The sequence below is a fragment of the Engraulis encrasicolus genome, chromosome 17 (assembly GCF_034702125.1).
Source record: "Engraulis encrasicolus isolate BLACKSEA-1 chromosome 17, IST_EnEncr_1.0, whole genome shotgun sequence".
Lineage (NCBI taxonomy): Eukaryota > Metazoa > Chordata > Actinopteri > Clupeiformes > Engraulidae > Engraulis > Engraulis encrasicolus.
The window spans coordinates 50,395,114-50,408,350 of record NC_085873.1 but is presented as its reverse complement, the minus strand read 5'-3'; the positions used below and the strand labels follow the sequence as shown (position 1 = coordinate 50,408,350).

The 13,237-nt window shown below is 44.8% G+C and overlaps 1 protein-coding gene across 1 annotated transcript in view; it reads right to left on the bottom strand.

Annotated features, from left to right (window-relative positions):
• Nucleotides 1–9,268, bottom strand: part of si:ch211-183d21.1 (uncharacterized) — a 44,538-nt gene extending 35,270 nt beyond the window's left edge. Inside the window, exons 1-2 of the mRNA XM_063220814.1 lie at nucleotides 9,094–9,268; nucleotides 4,176–5,150 (exon numbers count right to left, since the gene is read on the bottom strand). Coding sequence (XP_063076884.1) covers nucleotides 4,176–5,073 — 898 coding nt within the window. The 5' untranslated portion in view covers nucleotides 5,074–5,150; nucleotides 9,094–9,268. The remainder of the gene's footprint in view (nucleotides 1–4,175; nucleotides 5,151–9,093) is intronic.
• Nucleotides 9,269–13,237: the final 3,969 nt, after the last annotated feature.

Below are 13,237 nucleotides of genomic sequence, written 5' to 3'. Positions count from 1 at the left end.
TCTGAAAAGGGTTTACTACCATAGTAATACACATCAACGATATTATAGCGCCTTTATTAATAACTTGTTGTGACTATTTTGTTCACCTTAAAATAGCGTTTAAGAAGTTAAAAGTTCAATAGGTTTTGGACTTTGGACACTTTTCCAGTTTCTGAATATTTTTACTGCTCTTTGCTATGCACCACTCGGCTGTGTGTGTGTGTGTGTGTGTGTGTGTGTGTGTGTGTGTGTGTGTGTGTGTGTGTGTGTGTGTGTGTGTGTGTGTGTGTGTGTGTGTGTGTGTGTGTGTGTGTGTGTGTGTGTGTGTGTGTGTGTGTGTGTGTGTGTGTGTGTGTGTGTGTGTGTGTGTGTGTGTGTGTGTGTGTGATCCGACTTTGTGAATATATGTATGGTAAATACATGTGCAATGTTTTGTGTAATGTCTTTTTGTGTTTTTTTTCTCTGTTTCTATGTTACGGGACACCTTGATTTCCCTCGGGATTAAGAATTGATACTCTACTCTACTCTACTGATAACAGGACGAGGCGCTCATTCATTGGTTCTTTGCCCTTTCTAGTGTATCGTAAGCAGACCGTCCAAGGTCTTCAACATTCCCTGAAACAATGTGTTCTACAAAGGCATTTGAAGTAGTGCCTCATTATTATGCTTTGGTGGCCAACATTCTTTAGAACTTTCATACAACCAACAATCTTTAGAACTTTCATTCCACCAACACGCTTTAGAACTTTCAAACACTAGGGGCGTCTAGATTTAGAGGCCAGCAATGGTGCAGAATCTTAAAAAAGGTCCTGGTTCTGGTTCGTGATCCAGATCACCACCAGAATTTAATCACTTTTTCCTTGGGTCATTACCAACAACTCCACAAAGTTTCGTCCGACTCCGTTGATTAGTTTTTGAGTTATCCTGCTGACAAACAAACAAACAGGCAGACAAACAGACGGACAAATCAACGCGACCGAAAACATTACCTCCTTGCATTGAACCCCATTGTCTTCCTGGCCTTGGTTTGCATTGACTGCAATTCTATTATTATGAAGAAACTGTGTCTCTGTTTAGTTTCACTCCCTCAATCAAGATCAATGCTACGTATAAACAACAGCCTCACTTCAATATTTATACAGCAAGTCAAACATGGCAGGCTGACAGCATACATGTGGTTCCTTTAGTTTGGTTTCCTTGTGTGTGTGTGTGTGTGTGTGTGTGTGTGTGTGTGTGTGTGTGTGTGTGTGTGTGTGTGTGTGTGTGTGTGTGTGTGTGTGTGTGTGTGTGTGTGTGTCTGTCTGTCTGTGTGTGGCAGCAACAGCAGTCGTGTAAGACTGCTGTGCTCAACAATATTGTATTTCTTGTATGTATCATTCTTTGATGTTCTTCCAGGAAGTGGTGGGCCGTAAGAAGAGCTTAGAATGCTCATTGACGTCTGCAGTAGGCCCGCCTGGATATATTTGCTGCAGGATACGTGTACCTGTATATGTTCACATTTTGTGCAATAAATGCGTTGCCATGCATATTTTGTCTCTCTCTCCCCACTTGTTTCCTCTCTCTCCCAACTTGTTTCCTCTCTCTCACAATAAAAAGGAGAATCAGTTTTCCTAATCATGGTTATTACCTTCGACAAAGAGGTTATGCTTCCGGTCGCGTTGGTTTGTCTGTCTGTTTGTTTGTTTGTTTGTCTGTTTGATTGTCTGTTTGTTTGTTTGTCAGCAAGATAACTAAAAAGCTTACAAACGGATTTGGAAGAAAATTTCTGTAGTTATTGGAAATGACCAAAGGAACATGTGATTAAATTCCGGTGGTGATCCGGATCACGGACCGGAACCAAGCCCTTTTTTTAAAAGATTTTTCACCATTGCTAGGCTAGTAATCTAGACGCCCCCTAGTGAACGCAAGTTGAATTGCTAGCCTAGTTATCTAGACCACTGTTTCCCAACCTTTCTTGTCTTGCGTACCCCCTAAGCCTTTTTGTCATACCATGAGTACCCCCTCACTCATGCTCTATATCCCAATGTGACTATGCTCCATACATTTTTTCACTTTTCCAAGTACCCCCTGTAGTGTGCTTGCGTACCCCTGGTGGTACACGTACCCCTGGTTGGGAAACACTGATCTAGACGCCCCTAGTGACCACAACTTGAATTGCGGACCTTTTTACTGTAAAAAACTATATCATGATATGGATTACTTTATATCACGATACCGATATATATATATCACGATATAGCACAATTACATACGTTTTCAGTCATTCTCTTTTTTTGCTCTTTATTTTTTCATGTCGCCAAACAACCTTTCTTTAAAATGGATATTTTTATTTTTATTTTTTACAGTTACATGAACTTCTAGTGTGTATTGTGACAACATGAAATGTAATTTAATGACATTCAATTGTATAAAATTGATAAAAATTACTATCACGATATAAACGATATAGGGGAAAGGTCACGATATACACTTTTATATCATGATAACGATATATATCGTCATATTGCCCAGCCCTAGTGCTAGCCTAGAAATCTAGACGACCCTAGTGATGCAAATTGGCGAACTTCGACATTCCAGTTTCTAACTCCACAAAAAGAAGGCAGAAAGACTTACAAATAAAATTAGGGTGTAACATAGTGAAATGTTCTATCAAACAGCTTCGTTGGCAGAGGTCTGCACTCTCAGAGCACATCTAGTTGTGTAATTATTTATAAGAGCAACAGCAACGCACACCAGGGAATCTTTGTGACTTGCAGGTGATGGGATGCATTCTTGCTCAAGGATGAAAGACAGCTCACAGTCTAATTGTGAAGTTATGGCCAACTGTGACGCAACAAGGCTTGCACTTGCACTGCTTAGCACCGGGCGGATGCGTGCCCCGTGCGTAGGCTTTTGCTGAATCACTCTTTGTGAAACACTCCACTCTTGACAGGCAAAGCGTGCAGTCAAAAGGAGGAAACAATTGGTCATCATGTCTACTGTGTAAAATGTCACGAGTGAGACCTACATGAATAGGGTTAGACTAGGGTATAAGGTAATTTCGCGGGCTGCCACAAGGTGGACGAGGTGAATTGAGCAATGACAGGACGTGCCTGCGAGTTGGATTGATGGACAGTGACCAGTGACAACGCGCGGATTTGCTGTGCCTACATGGCTGCGTAACCAATAGAACACCAAATAATATATAATAAACAATATGGCGCACATATTGTCACAGAGTTTATTGTTCTCCGAGTGTTTGGCCTGTCAAACAAATCAGCTTTTGCGGAGTTAACCATTTCCCTGTTCAGATGAAGTTCACGAAGGGTGTGGATATTAATAACAGTGAACAGTGATTAACAGTGATGAACAGGCAGCGCCAAGAAGTGAAAGGTATCCAGTTCACTACATTAAAGTTAATCAAAGTTGTGTTGCGACAGTCACCACAAAGCCAGTCAGTATGCACACAGCGCGGATTTGCTGTACCCACATGGCTGAAGCCATAGGTTACTTGCGTAGCCACCAAAACTTAATGTAATAATGACATATAATGTCATGCACACGTCCCAGCTTTCGCGGAGTTAATTGTTCTCAACCAAATCAGCTTTCTCTCGTCTGTCCAGTTGAAGTTTGTACGAAGGGTGGAAGAATTAATAACGGTAAACAGCGCCAAGGAGGGCAAGGTAGCCTATTTAAGGTTAGTCAAAATTGTGTTGCGCGCGTGTGTGACAGTGATCCAAGCGTACCCAAAGGGCAATGTTAACCACCATAGTCATATCATTCACTATATATTATGGGTGGATATTAATAGCTGTGCCATTTAATATTGTGGCAAAACAATTATGTGATGAAAGGCATGCTGCCAACACACAATGAATGAACAATGTCACCAAGGCTACGATCTAATAATTTCCTACATATTCTATTTTACAGTAGGGCCTATATGGCATGACCAAACATTTGCCAATACCACTATGACAGGTGAACTATAGGCTACAAAAGCTAACCAGGTGACATAGAACAAATTCAGCTTCCCTGGCGGAGGTCTGTACTCTCTGAGTGCATTTCTAGTTACTATCGTTATTATTATTATTATTATTATTATCATTATTATTATTATTACCTGTCCATTCGGGTTCCAGGGAGATGCTGAGCGTCTTTCTGACTGCATTTCTAGTGACTATCGTTATTATTATTATTATTTTTATTATTATTACCTGTCCATTCGGGTTCCAGGGAGATGCTGAGCGTCCGGGAGCTCTGCCCCGAGCCCGGTATATCCGACGTGGCCATGACCCTCCCCGTCTGTGCGTCCGTCACCACCAGCACCATGGCACCCGTCTCCGTGCCGATGTTCAACTCCACGGTCAAGCCCGCGGCCAGCCGCAGCTCGTCGATGCGCGCCAGCGTCGGGGCCGGCGGCGCGCAGTCATTGGCTCTCCCGGGGGTGGGCGGGGCCACCAGAAAGGTCCAATGGTGTGCGCTCTCCCGGCATCGCTGGATGGACTCGTCCTCCTCGAACAGCGAGGGGTCCTCGAGGAACGGCGGCGAGCCGGGCGTCAGCACGCTGGCCAGCTCCTCCACGTCGCCGCCGCGCCGCGTGGCGTAGACCAGGGCGTCCACCAGACCGTGCGCTCGTACGTGCTCCCCGACCTCGAACGGCTCCTCCTCCTCGGCGGCGTCCGGCCCGTACAGCGCCACGGCGTCGGGCCCGTTCTGGATGCTATTGGGCGGGAGCGCCACGGCGGGCCGGGGGCTGAGCTCCACCGAGCCAATCAGGAGGAAGCCCCGGTCGTCGGTGGTGTGCTCCGATAGGTCGATGACGCGGTACGCCGTGTTGCCATTACCGTTGTACAGCACCACGGTGTAGCCGCGCAGCGAAGTGCGCGCGCCGCTGGAGTGGAAGAGTTCGATGAACTCGCGCGTGTCGAACTTGGGGTTGTCGCTGTTCACCTCGCTGATCATCAGGCAGCTCTCGGCGCGGGCACACGGCGCGGCCGTCAGCAGACAGCAGACACCCGCCGCCACCACCAGGTACGCGCCACGCAGCAACGACGATGATGATGCCGTACAACGGGGCAGCACACACGTCGTCAGCCACGATGACCACGCCATGGTGATGTTTTCAAGATGGCGGCTCCTCGCTGTCTCTGTCTTTCTCTCTCTCAGGGTGGAATCGATACCAAGAACACCTTCAGCGGAACAAAAAAAGATTGTTTTAGCAGTTGTGGTGGGTCAAATGGGAGAGAATTCATCATACATTATTTATGCATGCATCAGCCATGATGACACCATGGTGGTGTTCCAAGATGGATCTCTCTCTCTCTCTCTCTCTCTCTCTCTCTCTCTCTCTCTCTCTCTCTCTCTCTCTCTCTCTCTCTCTCTCTCTCTCTCTCTCTTTATGTCAATCTCACTCTCTCTATGGTTGTGGAGACACAGTTCCAAGCACCTTAAGGGGAACAAAACAAGGAAAGATTGGTTTAGCAGTTGTGGGTCCAATTGACCCAGTCAAATTCATCACACATCACACACATCACTATGGTGATGTTCCAAGATGGTGGTTCCTCTCTGTGTCTCTCTCTGGTTGTGGAAACAGGGGGAAAGGAGATTGTTTTAAAAACAACATCAGTATATCTTCCCTCTGTCCTGTGTCTCAAAATCTGATGCATCAACATGAAGTATTTAGCAGTCCATGTAAAGAAGGAGGATCACCGGAGCAATTTGGACATGAATGTTTTTTCATCTTTATTTATGAATAAGCAAGATTCAAGCTTTGACATGCCGTCTTATTCTTTCGACATGGCATCTTCATCAGAGTCTCTGTTAAAGATGGGTTAGCTTTATTTTTTGAATTTCATCCTGTAATAAAATTCAAACATCCACGTCTGAGTTGCTCTGGTGGTCCTCCTCCTTTATATTGCTTTTTTTTCTGACTTTATTTGACAGGGCATTTGGAGATGGTGACAGGAAGCGAGAGGTAGAGAGAGATGGGGGAGGATTGGTGGCAAATGACTGCAGGCTGGAATCGAACCCTTGGTCGCCGGCGTAGTAACCCAGGCCACGGCAGGGACCTCCTTTAGATTGTTTTAGCATCTGTGGGTCCAATTGACTCAATACAAAGCATAAGAAACGTCAGCAGTCCTAGTCGCATTAAACATCTTTTGCCAGGCCTTGGCCGTGTCTCAACCGGCTACCAAGGTACCATTCTGTTGCGCTAGGAACCTTACCGGGGTTTGATTCCAGTCAGTCCGAGCTAATTTCCTGACCCTCCCCACATCTCTGTCACCCAACCATTTCTGGTCATCTCTGCGCTGTCACTATCAAATATAAAAAGCCCCATTTTTTTTTATTTTTTTTGTCATTGCCTGTTTGCGTCTAATTGACATAATTCCGCATCCCTGTGTTCATCCCACACACCAAAAAGGAGTAAAGACGGTTAAAGAAGGCTGATTCACTACAATCACTTCCCCCAAATAACCGCCAGACTCTTTCACTTCTCCTCCTAACGTGTCCTCGACAGGACACACGCATGGCACACACACGCTCGCATGCAACATCCCAGTGACTCAGACACACACTCATCATAAGAGGGAGTGCTGAACTCACTCAATGGACACAGCACAGGGTTGGTTGCAACATAGTGGCATGTGGCATGTGACACGGGCTGAATAAAAAACGAAACGGTGACCTACGCATTGTTACTATTCTTGAGGGTAGCGGATGCCAGCTAGGAGAATTGGGCAATAGAACATTAGTAAACCTCCCTCCCGAAGCCTCATAGAGATGTGATAATATCCACCGAGCAATTGGACTATAGGCATTTAGACCAGTTTAGTTCAATTTGGCTCAATAAGTTATGTTGATGAGCGGAGGTGCAACACGCACACCAGAAAAGGAGGTGCTGGCAACCAGTAAAACACTAGGAGGAGGAGAGAAGTGCCGCATGTCGTGTCCCAGGTTACGCACACCAGAAAAGGAGGTGCTGGCAACCAGTAAAACCAGCCTGATCTCCCAAAATTCCGTGCTCCTGGACACAGAATTGTTTTCCGTGATGGGCACACAGAAAGACTGTGGAAACATAGAGCTGTGGGAGTATAGAGAGAGCACTTCTGAGTGTCCATCACGGAGAATAATTCTGTGTCCAGGAGCACGGAATTTTGGCAAAATCCGTGCTCATGGACACAGATTTTGTGTCCTTAACATCCGTGTCCAGGAGCACAGAATGTTTGGAGATCATGTTGCAGCAAAACACTTGCTCTTTCTTCTTCCTTTTGACTCCTCATGTTCATGTTCCGTTTTGTGTCTACTTACCCTCTGCACAGAGCCTATGTTGTAACCATATTGTCACCAACATTGTAATGACCAAGTTTAAATATGCTATTTAAGGCTGTCTGTATTGTTATAGTAATGTTGTTATGATGTTGTTATGATGTTGTTGGAAGGCCGACAGGCCGAAACGTTGTCAAATTAAAAACTTGTTTATGCAACTCGGGAGTGTGCAGCCCTTCTCTCCTCTTTCAATGTTGAGATCTCACTGACATCTGCCTCTCAAGAGCAATCACTTCTTCATGTTGCATATACATAGCCTCTTAACCGTCAGCGAGATCCATTCACTAATTTCCTCAAAACACTAAACAACATCATAATATAACAACATTGCTATAACAATACAGACAGCCTTAAATAACCAATTAAAACTTGGCCATTACAATGTTGGTGACAGTATGGTTAACGTAGGCTCTGTGCAAAGGCTAAGAAGGTCTCGGCTAATAAACAGAAAGTGAACATGAGGAGTCAAAAGGAAAAATAGAATAGAATAAAAATGGCCACAGTTTCTCTGCAACACAGGTGTCTTCACCGATTTACTTGTCCAAAATGAAGACCAGTAGCCTATTGTTTGTCTCACACTCAGCTGTTTCTGAGCTGGTTTAATCACTTTTGTGTCAGGGTTTGTACCTTTTCTTTACACTTTATAGGGGTAGCTGTGTGTCTACCTCATATGCAATATGAATGGTGTAACACAACTATACAATATAGGACATACATACTGTGGGCCTACCTACATCATGAGTTTACCTACAGGTATACTTTTGATAGGCCTACCTCTGATTTTGGGACAACCCTTCTTGTTAGAGAGCTCTACGTTCAGATTTTTAAAAATTGTCTAGAAAAAACGAGTTGACTACTTTTTAATGAGCTCTTGTGAATTATTCCTAACGCAATGTGCGCCATCACAAAGAAATGTGTTTTGTCAGGATTGCCCTACTTACAACCTTGCTGCGTAAAAGACAAACATTGAATCCCTGTATGTGACAGGCAGACTACTCAGCACTATCAAATCGTCACTTTCTCCCCTCTCTCTCAGAACACAAACAACAATACTCTGTCAAAACAAGCACTGCTGTTATAATTACTTTCCTCCGGGCGCTTTCGAAATACCTATTTAGAGTTGCTTGTCTGGCGTATGAGTCACCGACAAACGATGCTAAATTAACTTTTTTATTTCTGGTAAGAAGAGGCATCGCTTCACGTAGCGGGCGGCGGGCCTTTCGAAACTTATGGAACTTCGGGCCCTGCTGTCCATGGCATAGCCTATATCTACCTTTTCACATAGGCCTTTAAATACGGTTTTAAAATGTACCCCTCTTGTTGTTTAGGCCTATGCCTATCTGTTGCTCAAACAACATAAGACGGACTATGTTAGTCACTTTTTCACCAGATCAGATGATAGCAACGTTGTAGCCAAATCGCGAAGACAAAGACAACGTTTCTGTCCTGCAAACAAACAGTTCGTGCAAAATCAGAGTTTGTTCGTGTGTTTTCAAATGCGGGAGAGAAAGGCTGAGGTGATGTCTTTGGATCCGAAGACTAAATAACACGAAGTGACTTTCCAAGTGGGTGAAACCGCGTCCCGGGAGACATTCCAACCGCATAGACTGGACTACGAAACGGAACCAGTTTGGTACAACCGGAGATGCGTGACTAGGCTGTTGAAACAGGGATGAAAAGAAGAAAGCAGTCGCGGCTGCCTGGTACTGTTTTTGATTTCATTATCCGAGGAAACTTTCAGGTAGTTTTAAAGTGCGCAACTGAGCTCCCAAACCAAGTGCAGTCACCAAGTAGCAGCAAACTTACCCCTTTGTTGTTGGATGTTGTCCTGAATTTAAAAGTGTCTTGGATGATGGCAACGATGGTGAAGTTGCTGTGTTTTACAAAAGCGTTAGAACTTCCGCTGAGTTACTTTCACGGTTTTACTTCTCCTGCAGAAATGCACAAGTAGGCTACCATACATCTCTCCTCCTTCCCTTTCTACCCCTCTTCTTCTTTCTCCTCCTCCTTGCGTAGGCGGTTTTTGGGGGAGGCGGGGGTGCATTGTGCATTGGGGGATGGATGTTTGAATGACTAAACTTACGCCATCAGAGTCAGACATGAGCGAGCTCCCCATCTCACAATCCAGCAATTACGCAATATTCAGGTCGGCGCGATCAGCTGGGTGTCAGGAATCAGTTAAAGTTTTGTCAAGCCTATATGTTGGATGATGTAAGAAAAGTATGAGTAAGAAAGGAATTTGAGACAGACCACTGAGTCCGGCATTTGGGGGACGTGAGAGATGTCTCCCAGTGGGGCGCTGACAGGAATGCCGGATGGATGATCCCGCACAGTTCCCGTAAAATCGGCATGGAACGCGAATGGCGCTTATCGGAAAAGGGCAATTTCCCGAATCCAGCAATTAACAGTATTGTTAACTTAACTAAACTGATAGGCCACGAACGATTATCGAACAATCAGAGTTTGAGTAGTCCACAAAACATCCACAGCAAGACAGGAGAAACTCCAAGAACTAAACGCGGATTCCCAAAACCATATAGGCCTATTAATTATTTACAGATTACTTGAATCATTGGTCTAATCTGTCAGAAGTGTAGACGATGACTCACTGTAATATGTTGACAGGGAGTGATCACTTTGATGCCCAATAGTTGCAGATCGGGCTTTTCACAGGCAAATGTTTTGGAGAGAAGAAAGTTGATGTGCAGGCTATGCGCACTTTATGACTCAACTTTGACAATTCTTCCTTTGGGCACAATGCACACCACACGACACGTCATTTCAATCATTGCGTGAAAAAACTAGGAGAGATAATTGGCCTACAGAAATAATATCTCTATTGACGAATTCATGAAGCTGCATGTTCTCTTTTTTATATAAATCCGCCATTAGGTGGCAGCACTTGCATGTTGTCAACACAGACAGGACTACTACAAAGACTGGAGATCGCCAGACTACCCCAGCAGGCAATGTGAGCCAGCCAGCCATTCAGAGTTGTGTGAGTGGAAAAAAAAATCTTCCAGAGAGCGCTTATGTGATCAGATTTGCCCTTTAGATAACTGCCAGCACTCTCAAGGAACATGGAAAGCTGCTGAAATATCGGCAATGTGTAGCCTAGACCAGGGTTCCCAAACTTTTTTTAGGCGAGGCATCCTTTCAATTCATGAAAAATTTCAAGGCACCCCAAACCAACAAGCCGTAACATGGCATCGCATCCGAAACCACACAAGCTTAGAAAAGTAACACATTTGGAGACGTCACACGACCTATGTTCGAAGTTGCAGCTGACTGAGGCGACCTACAGCTCCAGGCCTTTTTATTAGAATACCATGAAAAAGTTGATTTATTTCCATAATTCCATCAATAATGTTAAACTGTCATGGATTGTAGATTCATGGCCCAGTTTTTTAACTATTCCAATCATTATTTTTTTTTTCTTTTTATATACGTTGGCCTTCCAGCTCAAAAAACCCATGAATTGGGGAATTCGCATTATTAGAATATTGTTATAAAATCAAAATTTTCTTCATCAAAATTCGGGTCACATTAAATCAGTTGAAATTTGGTACTTTCTACATAACATGCAATGGTCAATACTTGGTTAGGACATTCTCTGTCTTCATAATGGCCATGATGCGTTTAACATTGAAGTCAATGGCAAAAACAGTGCATGGGAGTTATGGAAGCCCAGATATCCTTGATGCTTTGCTGTCAGCTGTTCTTGTTTGTTGACCTGGTGCCCCACACTTCACTCTTCAATATACCCGAAGATTTCCATGCCACGTTTTGGTGTTAACTCACCAGTTTAATTCTAACTCAACAGAAATTAAACCCCATTCATTTTCAATGGGGTTTCATTTCTCATTATTTAGAATTAAACTGGTGAGTTAGCGCCAAAACGTGGCATGGAAATCTACAGGTATATATCTACAAGGTATAGCCTAGTCGAGCCGGAAGAGACAGCGCTGTTAGTGAAAGTGAAGTGAAAGCCCAATTGGGAAACTCCGACTCCCATTGTCATTGTGACACAGCACTCCACAGCACATAAGTGTTCACTGCACACAACGAAATTGCATTAATGCTTCACCCGTGCAAGGGGGCAGCCCTCAATGGCGCCGCAAGGGAGCAGTGCGGTGGGACGGTACCATGCTTAGGGTACCTCAGTTATGGAGGAGGATGGGGGAGAGCACTGGTTAATTACTCCCCCCCCCCCATCAACCTGTCGGGTCGGGAGTCGATCCGGCAACCTTTGGGCTACAAGTCTGACGCCCTAACCGCTTACCCATGACTACCCATAGCATGGTGGAACTTAAAGGGACAGTTTAGTCAATTTCAACATGCAGTTGTAATGCTCACTCTACCCTGGACTTGTCAGTGTCTGAGATTTTTTTTTCTTCTTCTTCAGCCGTTTCCAAGATCCTGGTCATTGTAATGGGGGCAGCTCTTTGTTTACATTTCAAAAAAACATTTTTATTTATTCCCAAAAACATCCAAAAGGTTATAAAACATCAGCAGACAACTAGCAAACAGCAGTACCTTTTGGGAAAATATTTGGAGTTGGCCTATGTTTCATTTTTTAAAAATGTAAACAAACGCTGCCCCCAGAATTGCTCATATCTCGGAAAGGGCTGAGCCGAAAAATGTGGCATCACCAGGTACTGACAAGTCAAGGGTAGCATGAGCAATACAACTGCATGTTGAAATTGACCAAACTGTCCCTTTAAGAGTGCTGCTCTGTCTGCATCTACACATCCAGGGGCCTCAGGGCCAGTGTTGCTGTTTCCCGCCCAATTGGGCTGCTTATGCCGTGTCCAGACCAAGAGCAAACTATGCTGCCTGGTAGCGCGGGTAGCAGAAGAAGTTTCGCCTTGAATTCGCTGTATTCACTCCAGACGCAGCATTGAAATGTTAGATTCAGCTAATCACATAACGGCTCTGGCTTGACAGCCTGGGACGTTCGGATATATGAACGTTCCGATTGGTTTTCGGCGAGCAGCGTCAGAGCGAATTCGCCTGCGATTAGATTTAGTTTAATCGGCAAAATTTGCTCTGGTCGCGCAAGAAGCTTCGCTCCTGGGGAATTCGCTTTGGTATCGCAGGTCGCGTGCCCTCCATAGTGAAATAATGACTTCCGTCGCTTCATTCGCTCCGTTCGCTCCTGGTCTGTACACGGCATTAGGATGGCCGTGTGCGGGAAAAAATGGCATTTAGCAGAAAAACCCGCCCAATTTTTGCCATAGAAATCAATAGAATTGGGCGGGATTTTGTGCTTCCAGGCGGGTTTTGGAGCATTTTTTGGGCTGGAAATCATCAGCCCCATCTGGCAACCCTGGCCGGGGAGCCTCGGGGTCCAGTTAATGAATTTCCTCCGTAACCCCCAAGCCACCATTTAAATGCTGCGCTTTCACAAGTCCTGAATTAAACTACCACACACACACACACAAACACACACACACACACACACACACGCACACATACACACGCACACACACATACACACACACACACACACACACACACACACACACACACACACACACACACACACACACACACACACACACACACACAAACAAACACACACACAGAAACACGCACGCACACACGCACGCACGCACACACACACACACACACACACACACACACACAGAATTAAACTGCTGCCAGTGATCTAAGAGTCTCCTGTGTAGCTTATTAAAAGCATGGCTCTGAGCAATAGGATAATTTACTCCCATTTTGGACGCTTTAGGAGAGAAATCCACATAATATGATAAGATATGCATATACAGGTACAACAAGTATACTACACACACACACACACACAGGCATGCACACACACACACACACACACACACACACACACACACACACACACACACACACACACACACACACACACACACACACACACACACACACACACACACACTACCTGCACTACCTTGGACAC